The 14,227-nt window shown below is 42.9% G+C and overlaps 1 protein-coding gene across 1 annotated transcript in view; it reads right to left on the bottom strand.

The window, feature by feature from the left end:
- The window catches only part of LOC131281344 (paired box pox-neuro protein), a 40,509-nt gene extending 38,626 nt beyond the window's left edge, over positions 1-1,883 (bottom strand). Inside the window, 1 exon segment of the mRNA XM_058310673.1 lies at positions 1,837-1,883. Coding sequence (XP_058166656.1) covers positions 1,837-1,883 — 47 coding nt within the window.
- Positions 1,884-14,227: the final 12,344 nt, after the last annotated feature.

The raw sequence follows: 14,227 nt of genomic DNA, 5'->3' as shown, positions 1-14,227 counted from the left end.
TAGTTCGTATGTTCCAAGTTCCCTCCTCCACCATGCGTTATTTAAAACCTTGCTTCGCTACATTTAACATATATTTTTTTACATTTCACAAAACTAGTATTTTTACCAAGATCATCATTTTTTTGGTTAATACATTCATAAACTTTTATAAACCATGAGCCAATACCTAATTCCATAAGAACCATGATAAAATTACATTAACGATCATTGCAGTCAATATCTCTTATCCAGAATTGTATTATTATATAATTGTTTGCTCTCCTCTTGTCCTCAAAGCATAGCAACTAATCAAATTTGCCATTCCTTTGAATTATTAACTATGCGGTTCTTTTGCATATCCATTATGTTTCTTGTTTTTTTTTTATTCACAACTAATTTTCTATTCTTTTTTTAGTTTCTGGGAGAAGTTTAGCAAGTAGGGCCTTCTGAAGCTTCTCTATGGAGTAATATTTATCAAAAATTTTAGGCAACCAAATAAAGCTAGAGCTTTTCCGTACAGTTAACTGGATAAACAATCAAATAGCTTGCAGCTTGATATCAACTAGTGTTTGAAATCATTTTAAAAAACATCAACTAGTTCATTAGAACCACTTATTACTGATTAGTCCGTATCAATTTGTGTAGATTAATTGTACGTCTTATTTCATAATAATAATCCTAGAAATTTCAATGCAGGCATTTACCAAAGCAAGTGAGATGATTTGATGTCAACATTGTCAATATTACTATGCATTAATAAAAGTCATAAAAACATTTGAATTTTTAACAATCGTTTCAAGTACATAAAGTAATGAAAAGTTCAATTGGGTTGTTCCATTAAACAGAATTCCGTCATACCTTGCCGAACCTGTCGATGGAGTTTTGCTAGCTGATACTCGAACAATTTAGACTGCACTTAACATGGTTTATCGACTTTCAGAGCCACAGTGTTTACTATTTTCACACGTTCTTCCGCCACAGTCAACAACACAATTCCACCCGAACGGTATAGCATCCACAAGTACACAAATTGGTTTCAATCGATCATTGCCGCATTCATCATCTGCACTGTACAAACCACTTTTCCACAGCGCTCTGCGATTTCCGTGAAGATATTTTCAAACGAGACTCCTTCGAGAGGAACGCAAGTCAGACCCGACACAAAACATCCGCCACGTAAACGTTTCGCAACGCACCGGCAAAAAAACAACACGCTTCGAAGCGACGGACGATCGTCGTATCACGGCCACTCGCTACAGCACTCCATGCGCTACTGGCAGCCCACAACTGGCCACGCAAGTTCTCGGCGTGTCCTCGCAGCTTCTGTCACGCGCCCGCTTCTGTCAGAGGCGCCTGGAACTGAAACGCACCCGACCCGTGCGAGCGAGACCTCGCTATGCTCGGGCTGGAAGCATATAACATACCGCGAGGGGTTGGTTCCAACAACATAAGGACCCAACGTGAAGCGTGCGTGGAACGAAGGACGGAAGGAATCAGGTTTTAGAGAAGGAAAGCAAGCGAAGCGAGAACCGAGAAGCTTGCGTGAACGAGATGACAAGACGGCCGGCGAGAGGGAAGGACAGACGGTGGCCAGTAGTTCCGGTTTCGGATCACCCCGACGGCTCGTGTCGAGAGCGAGACAAACCCAGCCCGCCCGCGGGTCGCCACAGCAGGCGTAGCATAACAAATAGAAGCGCATCGGAACAACGGATGTTGCTCAGCTCTTCGCTTCCTGCACGCGCACGCCATGTTTTTCTTTCCCCCCCAAAGACCCCCACCGTTTACGATGTGCGTGCGTATTTTTTTAATGCTGTTTGGATAAATGGACCGTTTTGTTTCGGAAGCACCACTCCTCACCACCTACCTCGCCACCGGTTGCTCCAGCGCTTCTCCTCGGACGCCATCTTTTTCTCCGACGAAAGGTAAGAGAAAACTTTATGTGCACCCTTCGAATTGTCAATCGAACTATCCCTATCCGATCTAGATCGTAGATTAAAATCTTCACTTCATATTTGCCCGGTTGGGCAGCGTCGCTGTCTATTTGGAGCAGAAATTATGGGCAAAATGGTGGACAGTGAAGCGAGCATAGCTATTTCCTTCCAAAGTCGGTTGTGTTTAGCTGTGGCGAAGCCTGGTAATTAAACTAATGAACAATCAGCCGATCGAAACGGACGGGAACCTTTTTTCCCACGATCACGCTGTTCACATTTGCAGGAAATGTTATATCATGCGCCTAAAATTGTCATTTCTTTTCTCAGTTGACAGCACGGTAGCAGTGTGTATGATTTAAAGTAGTAGGAAAGAAAGCTAATAGTCTAAAAGAGGATATCCGGAATAAATCTGCGTCTAGAAGTTGGACTTCATTTTTCACCTATTAATGTGTGGTAAATATAATTAGACTCAATAACCGATTGATAACTTTTTTATGATATTGGATGTGTAAAATAAAATCAATAAACTTCCTCGGCATAATATAACTTTCGATATTTTGGCAAAGCTCCTGCTAAACTCCAAAACAAAATGGCCAATACAGACCAATCTAGATAGTAAATAATTACACCATGTATAATTTGTTCATACATATGTAGTAGTCTTTTTTCAATCGTAAAAAATAGCAAAAAAAGTGAAGAGATAATTAAATTAAGTAAAGGAAATGGTATAAATATGATTTGGTAGAGCCTCAATAATGTCGAAGTTTCGTTGGTATCCGAGATTACAAAATTAGATTATAGCTGAAATCACGCCATACCATTGGATCGTATAAAACAATTATTTAGTGTATTGTAAACACAAAATATAGTAATTCAATTCACTCCACCAAAAATATGGTGAGACTGATTTGCAGTTTTTTTTTAAACCTCGTTAGAATTATTTTATGAGTTCCCTAAATTACCAGTTTAATAGCATCTCCTTAAATTGATTGTTGTAGTGAAGCATTTTGTCTTTGCTATATAATGTGTTGTGTGAAATTAAGTTATCCTTAATAACTGGTTTAGTCTCATTTCAAGATATTCACTACTAAAACATTTTGGTATTTTAGAAAGTATTAAGATGTTTGCCGTTGTTCATAAAGATTGTATTAAACGGATCTTCAACTGTGGCACATCCTTCCGGTGGTGAAAATTTCCCACGAAACATTACCTCAGCCACATCCCCTCTCTGATGCCCACCGTTTCAACCTGACAGGAAACCCTGCAACACTTACAACACACGTTTCACCCCCGGAAAGCGGACTTATCCGCCCTAAGCAACCCTTCGACACGAATGTGTGTTGGCAGTTTGCTCGATAAATGTCACTTCCGTCGTTCCGACACCCCGCCAGGGGACGCAAGGAGCATTTGAAACGGTTCGAACGGTCGGGGGGATTCCGTTCAGGACACGCTCGGCCGTTGCGGAGAGTTCCAGTCGATTATGTTGTCCTTACGCTCAACGCTAAAGTGGGCTTCGTGCGAATAGCCTCCACGCTCCTGTTCTCTCTCATACCGCGGATGTTTATGCTCGAGTGAGATGAACATATTTTCGAGCATACCCGTTGCTTTGAAGGCGGAGTCACAGCTTTTAGGAAGCATACGCCAATGACGGAACCGTAGCGCATACTTCTACGCTTCCGTATCGCCAGCACATAGCCGCGTAAGAAAAGCAGCTGAAAGTTCCATTTCTTATTAATGTTTGATAGAATCAGACCATTCAGAGGGGTTGACAGTAATTAAGAGGTCAGGTATGGAACGCACGGTTACAGAAAACAAACCCTCTTTAATATGCTTTATTTAACTAGAATCAAAAACTGCGAAAATATTAAAGTTTTTGGTAACTACAGCTTTGCAACAAGCAAAGAAAACTAAATAGTAAATTGATTTCTTAATCCGAATATCTTAAAGCAAATTCTCTTGATCTATGGAACGGTTATTCTTAATGTAAATTTACGTGAAATAAAAATTACAATGCAAATTTACTTGAATTAATAAAAATGAATTTCATCTTTGCATATTCGATGGAATATCATTTACAGAAGCTTTTGTTTTTTGTGATGGTTTGTTTATCTTACTTCGTCGATTTATTTTACTTCTATTCGATACTATTCTATTCTATCCTATTTATTCTATTAAATTCGATTTCTACTGCTTCATGATAAGTGAACTGAAAGTATGTTTGTTCTGAATAACTTTCTCAAACTATTGCTACTTAAACAAAACTAAATAAACAGCCTATAAAAATGTTCCAGTTTTACTTCGTTCATATCGATTCACTTACTTATCATTCAAACTTCACCAACTTCACTAACATTAGGCCAAACCCTTGCACCTGCCCACGCCAAACTGCGTGACAAAAAACATACACATCTATTTCAGAATTCTGTTTTTATTCCTCAGGTTGATAAATGTCCTACCATTTCCTATTCTTTTCGTTTTCGTTTCTCGCACGAACCGGTACACTATTTACTTCCTCTCCATGGCCTCAGCTTTTCTGGTCTTTTTCCACGTGGACCGAACGGAACGGAAGTGGCTCTAATTTGACACGCCGATAGCAACAAATTGCCAGCTCTCTAAAATGTTTCAACATGTAACGCTCATGCAGAACCCATCTTTCACTTTTTTTTGCCTTATGCCTCACCTTGCACAGACCCACGTTGGCGGCAAAATCGTCCTCAGGGAAGAAAACGATCAGACGGCGCATAAGTGCCGACGAAAGCAGAAGAAAAATGACCGCATCAAGCAACCTGCATTTGCTGATTGATTGACGAAGCGGGAGCCCTCGGGAAGGAGAAGTGAAGCATCCGTGCGAGCAGGTTTACGGGCGACCTTTGCCTTGGTGCGCCGCGAATCAAAGGTCCTGGATCCGAGGACGACGCAGTGGCAGCGACGGAAGCATCGGCAGCAGCAATTCCACAACATAGCAATTATCCTAATGTACCCAAACATAAGCCATCACGATGCGGTGGATGATCGCGCTTGAGATCCGAATGTCTGATGCCTTATGGATGAGCCACCTTGGGCTGGATTCATCTGCTTCGGTCGAAGTGTTCCGGGGAAGTGTTTGAATTTTTTCTGGGCCAATTTTTCTTCGCAGCTTATTCAGCCTTTGGTAACTGTCACTGAACCTAATGGTCTTCCATTAAAATTACTTTCCTAAAATCAGAAAAGCGAGAAAAAACAGTGAAAAGAAGATGCCGATTGTCAATATCTGCAACTAAAGAAAGTCTGAAAAAGCTACAGGGTTTGAGCAGCATGGAGCATAGACAGGTGGACTGGGGGTTGCTTAAAAGCTTTCACTGGAGCTTTTTGTGCTTGCGGTGGAGATGTTGAACGAAGCATAGCTGCAGGCGATGTTGGAGCAACAATGCTGCAATTTAATGTTGTTCAAAATGAGTAACCAACTACCCTTTAATTTACTTAAAATCGTGGAAAGCTAGAAAACTCCAATTCTCTAAAATTTTAAGCCAAAAAAGTTAAAAAGGAAAATATTATTAAACCTAGAGGTCACTTGGAGAGTTAAGATCAACGGGAATCGGGAAATACCACAAGTAGGGAGTTATGGGAGACATCAAAAAATGGAATTTGATCAATTATACATCAAAACATAAAGTTGAAAAAATATTTTGTTTTTGTTTCCTATCTCGATTTATTGAAATATTAAATGTCTCAAATCTATGTACCACATAAAGTCAAGTTTAAACTAATAAACAAAGGAAAAATAGTCATAAAGCAAAGGAACACAACGTAAATGGTACGTTTATACAACAAAGAAGATGGGTTTACGTACTAAAGCGTCTGTTCATAAAAACAGCAAGCGACCATCCTTCAAACGATATTCGAAATTTCAAGAATTTAGATCATTCGGCATCCTTCACGTTCGTCTCGCCGTTTCCGTCACAAAACATGTAAATCGATTCCAAACTCATTTTAATGCTTCTGGCTGGCAGCAATGCTCCCGTTGCGAAGCGTTTGTGCAACATTTATGATGTCTAAAAAATAGCCCACAGCCCATCGACGTCGATTTGGCGAACCGTTTCGCCGTAATTGTCATGCAGACGCTGCTGCCTTCGAGCCACAAATGCAAAGTCCGCACAAAATGTCTCGCGGAGCAAAACGCACTCCGATTACCGTCCCGATTGGCACGAACCGGCCGCGATATTATAGCGTTAAAAACAAACGAATCAACCCCGGCGGGGACTTCAGCCTGGCGAAGGTGGTTCGTTTCACTTTTTGTGCGCCTCGATTAAACCGACAAAACTGCACAAAGTCTGCCGGCTAATGCTGCCGCCGGAATCCAACGCCCGCACAGTGCAGAAGCGTACCAGAAGCAGATCGAAACACGCCAAGGACCACACCATTCTGTATCATCCCTTTCGCCCTCAAGCGGTCTGTTGTGGGGGATGATAATTAGCATATAATTGAACAGTTTTAATGGCATCCACAAGCGACCGACCGTTGGCTGCATTGTGCATCGTTTTGCCTCTTTGATTCCTTGCTGGGAGGTTGATCTGTTTTTTTCCCCCCACATCGTAGCTAAGATTTCATCCAACGTGCGTGCGAAGGACGCCACCATCGACGCATTATGCTCCGCAAAAAGGGGCAACCCAAAACTGGCCGACAGTGAGCTGCAAACTGGCGAACAGAAGACCAAATAATTGTCCGAAAACTCCTCCAACTCGCCGAGGCCGAGTTTGCATCGGTGACCGGTTAGCGAACGGGTGTAATTTTGTTCATTAGGACAACTGCTATCGAAGCCTCGGACCAAACTCACTCCCGCAACCTACGTTCTTGATTTTTTCCTTATAAATTCAGCTTCGAAACTAACTACTTTTTGATTAAGTACAGCGAACGCGCACACGCACAGGCCCAAGCACTCCCTGGCGCGCCAAGGCACGGAGATTAGAAGGATTTACCTCCCTGGCTCGGACCTTGAAGCCTCGAGCAAAATGTGTCTGTGCCGGGGCGGCAATCATTTGCCCGCATTTACCTCTTCACCAGCAGCTTCTTGATTGAAGCTTTGGAAGCAAGATTGCATCCAGTTTTAGTTTTTATTGTTCCACCCTTTTTAACCAGCAACGTTTGATTGTGCAAAATCCCGGTAAATCTGAATGTAAATTAAAACGTTGATAAACTCCACTTAATGGTACCGGTCCGACATCAAATACCGCGAAAATAGTTCGTACCACGACGGACGCACGAAAGCTTCTAATGGAAGCGTTTAAATTGCAGCACCACATCGGGATGCGATTATAATTCTCGGCAAGAAACCATCATTATACTTGTTAGATATCCAAATGCAAAAAAAATATGGAATGAAAACATGATTTAATGATGCACCTACAAAAACTAATTTAATTAATTTGAAGTATTGAAGCCATTTTAATGATTTCGACGAAATGAAGATTATTTAGATTTAATTAAACTCCCTTTTTAAAATGATTTGGTTTCGTCTATTTTGTTATAACCAGCTAAAATCATTCCAGAAATCCTTTTTGAATTATCTATAGTTTATTTTCGGCATCAACTAATTATTCGTGTTCTTATGATACTCAGTAAGTGGAATTCTTATCATCGTAATATTTGCTTCCTAACGAATCCATCATAAAAGATTTATTTGCAAACGTACGAATCCTTCTTATTCTATACAAATTCATAACATCGAGAAACCGAATAAATAAAATTAATTCTACGGAAACTATTCCAAATCACTTAAATCACTTCATCTAAATCATTCTTTTCTTCTTCCACTATCAGCTGGAAGGCGCCATAACCTTCTTGGCGCGATCTCTCTCCATCGAGATAAGCGCGAAATGTTGCATTCTCTATGTGATGGATATCGGGCCGCGAAAGGACAACAATGCTGGCCACCTTCGGCCGACTAACTAATTGGACGCAACATTTGGCTACGCGCGGTGACCGAGTGACCGAACCACTTTGCACGGCAACGCCACTTACATAATTCATCAAACGAACGGTCATCAATATTCATCCGGTCGGTCCAGTCGGCGAACCTTTCTGTCCACTTTCCGCGATAATTTTGAGCGATACGATAAGCAACGAAATCGGGGATAGAATTTATGCAAAAATTTCCCCACGCAAGGGTGCGTCCGGTTCACAGTCGGTGTCGGAGGACACAGGACCCTCCGGTGCGAGTGGTTCGGTCATCCATCACACATTCCGGCGCGATTCGGGGACTCATAATTTACCACCATGCCAAGGCAAGCTCGCTTCTAGCCAACCTGAAGCTAGTCAGCGCTCGAAGCGAGAAAGTTTGACCGGCTCCGAAACCTATCTGAAAATGGAACAGATTGAATCGGTTTGCGTGTTCGTAAGGACTCGCCATAATGAAACCTCAAAGTGGTCTCGTCGAGGACGCATCTCAATTTCCTGCAAACCCTCGGAAGGCGCTGGGGGAAAGCGAACTCGACTCAATTGACCATAAATCTCCTTGTTCACACTTTGTCAAATGTGAAAATAATAAACTTCCCCTTTTGAATGCACAAAGGAGCGAACCAGCGGGTCACCGTGGCCGGGACTCGCACGACTCGTCCCGTTTTCCCGCAATCGTTTCCAGTTGTTGTGCAAAAAGTCCAAACAAAACCACAACAAACCCTGGTACGGAACGCAGGGAATGGAGTCCCCGAGCGAGGGGCAGTAAAATATAAATGTTTATATTATTCAGCCGAAGGACTAATGTTCGCCCGGTTTCGCCTTTTTCTGCCGCGCACGAACACTTCCGATAATTTATGGCCAACCACTCGGGGAATGCTGTGACAAACGGAAAGGACCCCAGGCCCGCACGGTCCCGATTCAGCTGGCTTTCCCGGAGGTCGCCCGGGGATGGCCGGGCCACCGGTGCAAAACGGTGGATTAGATGATGATTTTATTAATGCTTCACGAGGATGGTTTTGTTCGCTTTGTGGCCGGGAACTCAAACTGCACATTACCGAAAGCAGCTTGAGCAGCATGTTGTAGTACCTTTACCGTCACCGAAACCTAGCGATGTACGTAAGGATCATCACTTTTCCACCTCGTACCGGGTTCCATTTCTCTTCCGTACCTTTTGTGCAAGTTGCAGTTGAAAGGGCAATAATAATAGCAATGATTCTGTGGCGATAATATATAACAACATAATTGGCTGAACATATGCGTTCATTTTTCCACTCCGTTTCAACCGCAATCGGTGTGTTTGTAAATCTCTTCGTTTTTGTGGCTTTTGATACAGTTGTTAATGCAGTGCGAAACGAAAGTGGATACACTGCAGAAGGACTTAATAGAAACCGTGCGTTCAGCTGTTGACAAGAGGAAATGATTTATATGATAATTACAGAAACTTCTAGTGTGAATTAATTAAACTTATTTTAGGCTTAGTATTGCTAAAAAAATCACTAAATTAAAATTAAACACATCTAAAGTTGGTATCAGAAAGATCTATAAAACTTTTTTTTCATTACTGTAATTTTTGGGAGATTGATGTGACGGAAACGATTAACAAAGTGGCTAAATTTGGGCATATTGAAAATATTTTGATGGACAAATCGTGTTGAAAAAATATACTAACAATATTTAATCTTGTGCAAGTTGAACATCTTAAGCTTCTAAGGCCAAGACAACAATCACCTGCTCCAGTTCTGAAAATAGAGAATCACTTTACTTTACCATTCTTTGCAGGTACCAAAGATGAACATCGAACTATTTTGACCAAAACCCAAATGGAAGAAAGGAGATCAAAAACAAAACTAAACCAAACCGTGTGCACAAGGGGCTGGCTGTGACCAAAACTGGAGGCGTTGAAAATTGATTTCCCGGCTCCGATAAGACATACCAAGACGCGCTTTTGCCGACCGACTCAAACAGACTCAAGCGTTTCTAGAGACGGAGAAAAAAATTAAGGACAATTCAATAAACTCCAAATTTATGTCGCCGCACGTGCAGACTGGACACTGGCTGTCTTAAACGGTTTGATCGTCTTGCATCATGAGAAGCAGCTGGCCGATCTGATAGAGCGATCCTTTTGGATGGTTGAACGATCGTTCGGGGTCACCTAATCAACTCGGACAAGTCTTCCTTTTTAAGGATAAGAGAAGAAGGAAGAAGTACCGGCGCGGTAGCGATGTTTGCTAGTTTGTTAAACATTTGTTTTAACTTCCTCACCCTCGAACCGCAGTTCCTTATCTGAGGACGCACTGTTTCATATTGCCTACGGCGGTCGGTTTGGTTTGTGGCGTTGTAGGACTTTTTTTCAGAATTACTTTATTGCATCTCTAGACAATCCTCGATGGTAAATCATGGGCAAGGTGCATCGGCTTCGACCACGGCCGTGTCTTGTGCCGAACGTCATCATCAACGTGTTCTTAAGATTTATGACATTGCGGACTCCTTGCGCACTGGCCTTCGTTGGCAGTTTTGAGTTTTAAATTTTCAAATTTGTTATTGTTGATATCTTCCTCCTAAGCTCCTAATGCCCTAAGGCTACTTTTACGGCATCTCTCGGGACCAACGAGCTAGATTTGAGCATCCAGCAAGGTGCAAAATGTTTCCTGGAACTTGCCTCGCTTCTTTGCAAGCGGCCAAATAATAGTGAACCGTGCTGACGGACGGAATGATTTGTTGTCGGACGTACTTTTCAAGGCATCCTTTGACGGAAGGTTTCTCACGTCACGTTTTGACAGCCCTGCGAGGCTCGCGCGCGCGTGCCGTCATCACCAACGGATTATCGATGTAATTTGCCTCAATTCGTCCGGTAGGGTGGCATCACATCGTCGTGCGAACTTTTGCCGGATAAATATCCTCGGCTCGCTCGTCCTTAGCGTTACGCGTGCAGGACACTCGATGCGCAGACGATTACCCGTTGCTATCCAGATTGCGATCGGCTTCCAAGTCCTATTTGCTCAACTGTCTGCCCACTAGCTTCCCCTCCCCTTGCAAGTCGGAACCCTCGGCAATCGGTAGGGATTTATCATCAAGCTAAACGGGTCCAGTGGCCACTTCAACACCCCGGTGCTGCGCGATTGGAACGAAAAGTCAAGCCAAACAAATAAATCTAGTCAAGCATCAATGAGCAATTTCGCCACACAAACAAGAAGGGGGAAACCCCCGGACAATGAAGAACGGACCAGCAGGAGGGAAATACACACACGACACGGATTTAATAGAGTGTAATAGTGATTTCGGCGTTTCAAAATAGGTGACGGTTGGGAAAACGCGTCACCGTAGGAGGGATTTTACCGGCAAGGTTCCGCAAGGGTTTTGGCTTCGCAAGGGTCGTAAGACTTTTTCTTGCTTCCTTTATGATCGTGTTATATGTGAATTGTTAGTTTTGCTAAACTTTACAATGTTTCTAAATTTTAAATTCTAAATTAAATTTACAAATGAAAAAAGAACCCAGTCATTCCTATTTAGAATTTGCTACATATTTTTTTATAAAAGAATATTTAGCTCTATAAAGTATGTCCTTCTATTAGTGGTTAGTTCTCAGTAATAATATATAATACACTTGTTATACATAAATTCTTATAAAAAAGATAAGCTTATCTTATTTCACATAATTGAGGTTGCTAAAAGTTTTTTACGTTTTTTATATGATTTTATAAATTTGTAATTATCATCTTTCTAGATTAAGCTAAACTGATACAACATTTATTGAATATTTATGGAGTAATGATAAAAGTGTAAACTTCTTATAACATCTATGTTTAAAAGCTAATAGCTCATTGTTTGGTTCTTCAATGTTTTAAATGCCTTTAGTACTTTTTAATGAATTGTGTTCGATTTAAAGAATTAATCAGAAAAACAATGTAACTGCTCTCCCAAATACCATCACGCAAACTCCCTGCGCCAACAACAATTGCCAGCATCCGTCAATGTAATCCGCTCATAACGCACCGTTTGCCCCGTTTTGCGTTCGCCGAGGCGAGGCTTAGCATTTCTCCCATGAAGACGAAACCATTTCATTGTGCATCGAGCATAAAGCGGCATAAATGCCACGCCGCACAAACGCCCCGGAGCCGAGGCCGGGCCAATCAGCGAAGCGAAAAGGTGTCTCTGGCAGAGGAGTGGAGTACGGCTGGCTGAGAGGCTGGAGGGTTGGGCAGGACGAGCACGCGCACCCGGCCGAACGAAGGTTTCAGTTCAGGTTTAATTGAAAATCCTGCCGGCAGACAGATAACGCAACCGAAATGAATGAAAATGTTGGAAATATAATTGAATTCTATTATGCTTCGGAAATGAATCCACTTCCATTCGGTCCGACCTTCGTCCGTGCGTCCTTACCCCGCACGGTGTCGGTTCGGAGTTTTCCCACTTTTCCTGGTCCGGTGCGAAGTGGTGATTGCTTTTCACCACCCGCGACACTAAGAGAAGAGGGGGAGGTTGTGATTTTCCCACCCGAAAACTGGGGCTGAAAAGTGCCAGCTCGCCGAGGGAATAAAGGGAAGGGACCCGCTGAAGCCGTGCCGCTCCGGCTTCGCTTTCGGAACGCTTTTTCCGCCACGGCCATGGAAACCGGAGACGGAAAGACCGAGAATTGGAAAATGGTTGACTTTTCCGGGGCGGGTATTTAATTGAAAGTTGTTGCCGCGGCGCTCCCTCGGCGGCAAAAAAGCCACAAAACGGTTCGGAATTGGTTGGATGGAAATTATCCCACCCGGTGGGTGGTGGAAATTGGTGGGTGTGTGGGATGGTTGGTGATCGCTGCTGATTGATAATGAATCCATTTTTGTGGTGATGCCTCTGGGATGGTGTTGGTAGCGAGCCCCTGAGTTGTCGAGAGGATGGCCAACAAAAAGCGAATTGTGGAAAAGCGCCGGTTTGACATGGGATTTGCGCTCAATTATAATGAGATTTTCGATTTTCCCAAAACGCGCCCGATCGCGATAACGCGAATTAATGCGAGCGAATCATCATCTCGCCAGCAAAGTAGGCTTCGCCTGTTTTGACGCCCTGGGAAAATCTGTGTCCTTTTCCATCGAGTCTTTGTCGGTAGATGGCAGGAACATTCTCTAATGGGGAAAGTTTTCCTCAGCGAAGGATCTAGCGAAGAATCGTCCCGGAACGAAGTCGTTCCGAGCAAGAAAGAAAAAGGACGAGAAAAAGGAACAAGGGAAACTTTTCGTTGTCTTGGATCGGTGAGGCGCCAGTGTGTGTGTGTGTGTGTGTATGATTGTGTAGCCGCGAAAAGGACACCTGCCGAGGGTGATGAAGGTCCCGGCTTGTGAAGGCCAAAACTCTCTGACCCGGATGCGGAGATACGCTTTGATGTACCTTTTCCTGCCATCGTGCCGTTTGTTTTCTGTTTGGCCGCTTCTCGTCCGCCTTCTAGGTTCCCGAGTTTTCATCGCGACCTTCCTGGTCCTTGGGATAATTTAGCTTAATTTTACCGGCGTGCCAACGGTTCAAGCGCCACCGCACACGACTTCGCCGGCGATCTTCCAAGTACGATAAACGGCAAGTCTTCCCTGGCGAACGGCGTGTGCCGTGGATGGGAAGTTTAACTCTCCTGGCGGAACCGTTCAACGTCGGCGACGCTCGAGCAACCGATGTGGGACACGGCGTTCGCGTCTCCGGAGGGCGTATTTCGGCAAGGGAGTGACAACCGCCGGCCAACCAGCCAGCCAGCCATGGCAGGGAACACGCGCTACCGTTTTCGAGCCCGTGTTATGTCACTCAAGGCACACTTTTTTATCTTTATTGTGCCGCTTTTTCCTTTTTGAGGACGGTCTCTTTGTTGACGGACCCCGAAGTGAAGGTTTTCCGTGTTACTCCGAGAGTCGGCGATCGTGTTCCAACCTTTTTCATGTTCATGGAACGTGTCGAATGTGTGCATGAAAAAATTAAACTAGATCAGCAGCTAAAAGCAGAGTGACGGATTCGGTGGGTTGTGACGGCATAATGTGACGCTGGCAGACCAATAAAAGAAACGTTAACAGAATTAATCGTATCATAATTTTACTAGGTTTATCATGTTCAATCTTTTATAGTTTATTTGCACATATCACTTATGAACAAGATACCGACATTAAGTTTTTAATGTTTCACATAACATAACACCAAGCAAAATACATTTTATCAACAGTTTTGACGACTGTTTCAAATTTAAATCGCTATGCATTGCATAAAGATCATGAACTTAATAAATCGATGTATGTTATGTTATTATTTTTTTGAAAATAAATCTATACATATTATTCGTATTATCTGATTTTTATACACTCTACTTGCTTCAATTTTTCAAAGCTATGTAATTCAATATTTATTATATTCAGGCAATGTAAACA

This window comes from Anopheles ziemanni, chromosome 2 (genome assembly GCF_943734765.1).
Source record: "Anopheles ziemanni chromosome 2, idAnoZiCoDA_A2_x.2, whole genome shotgun sequence".
Classification (NCBI taxonomy): domain Eukaryota; kingdom Metazoa; phylum Arthropoda; class Insecta; order Diptera; family Culicidae; genus Anopheles; species Anopheles ziemanni.
The sequence above is the reverse complement of the archived record's forward strand: the minus strand, read 5'-3'. Positions and strand labels throughout refer to the sequence as shown.